We start from the raw sequence: 1074 nt of genomic DNA on the forward strand, positions 1-1074 counted from the left end.
AGCAGGCGGGGGGGAGCAGAAATTAAGGGGGGGAGAAGGGCACGGGACTGGGGGTCCCAGGGACCCCTCCAGGGGGTTCACCAGGAGGGGGGTGACCCAGCTGTGCTTCCCCCCAGCCTCTTTGGAGACACCCAAATCCATCTGGGCAGGGGCTGCCTCCAGTCACGTCACGGGGGCGGGGCGGGGAAGAGGGAAGCAGTGACACAATACCTAAAACTTCCCTTTTCTGCCCCAAAATCGCTTGAGGCTGAGGCGGCAGCACGGTGGGATCCCGCCGGGGGGGAGATGGGGGCCCCCAAAATCCCTGGGGACTGGGGGACAGGGGGGTCCCTAGAGTGTGGATGAGGGGTCCCTGGGGTACTGGGGGGGGCGGTCCCAGGGTACTTGGGGGGCTCCCTGGAGTCTGTGAGGGGGGGTCCCTGGGGTGGTGTGTGGGAGAGGCCCTGAGCCCTGAGGGGGGTCCCTAAAGTGTAAGGGGGATTCTCTAGGGTTGGTATGTGGGAGAGTCCCTGAGCCCCAAGGGAGGTCCCTGGGCTTTAAAGGGGGTCCCTGGGTTGCTGAAGACATCCCTCACTCCTCTCTCTCCCCCTCTCCTGCCTCTCAGGATCCCCCCAGGACAGGGTAGGATGTACGCCCCACTGCTGGTGACACTGGTGACACTGGTGACAGTGCCCACGGGCGTCTCTCCCTACGGCTTCCGCAACTGCATCCAGGCTCCGTGGGACCCGGGGCTGTTCCGCTGCGTCCAGCGCTTCCTGACCACCGTGGGGGCTGCCGTGGGTGACCTCCCCCCCAACACCACCTCCCTCAACCTCTCGGTCAACACCCTGCACCAGGTGCCCCCTGACGCCTTTGCCCACCTCCCGCGGCTCCGCACCCTCGACCTGACCCACAACCGGCTGGATATGCTAGCCCGGGGGGCTTTCCGGGGGCTGCTGGCACTGGCCCAGCTGGACCTGGCCCACAACCACCTGTCAGTGCTGCCCACGGGGGTCTTCACCGGGCTGGGCAACCTGAGCATGCTGCGGCTGGACCACAACCCGCTGCTCGCTGTGGCCCCAGGGGCCCTGCGGG

General features: G+C 67.0%; 1 protein-coding gene across 1 annotated transcript in view; it reads left to right on the forward strand.

The window, feature by feature from the left end:
* Window positions 1-626: 626 nt before the first annotated feature.
* Window positions 627-1074, forward strand: part of LOC103761399 (toll-like receptor 13) — a 5396-nt gene continuing 4948 nt past the window's right edge. Inside the window, exon 1 of the mRNA XM_029958197.1 lies at window positions 627-1064. Within this exon, the coding sequence (XP_029814057.1) occupies window positions 627-1064 (438 nt within the window). The remainder of the gene's footprint in view (window positions 1065-1074) is intronic.

The sequence above is a fragment of the Manacus vitellinus genome, unplaced genomic scaffold (assembly GCF_001715985.3).
Source record: "Manacus vitellinus isolate BGI_N305 unplaced genomic scaffold, ASM171598v3 scaffold_149_pilon, whole genome shotgun sequence".
NCBI classification, from domain to species: domain Eukaryota; kingdom Metazoa; phylum Chordata; class Aves; order Passeriformes; family Pipridae; genus Manacus; species Manacus vitellinus.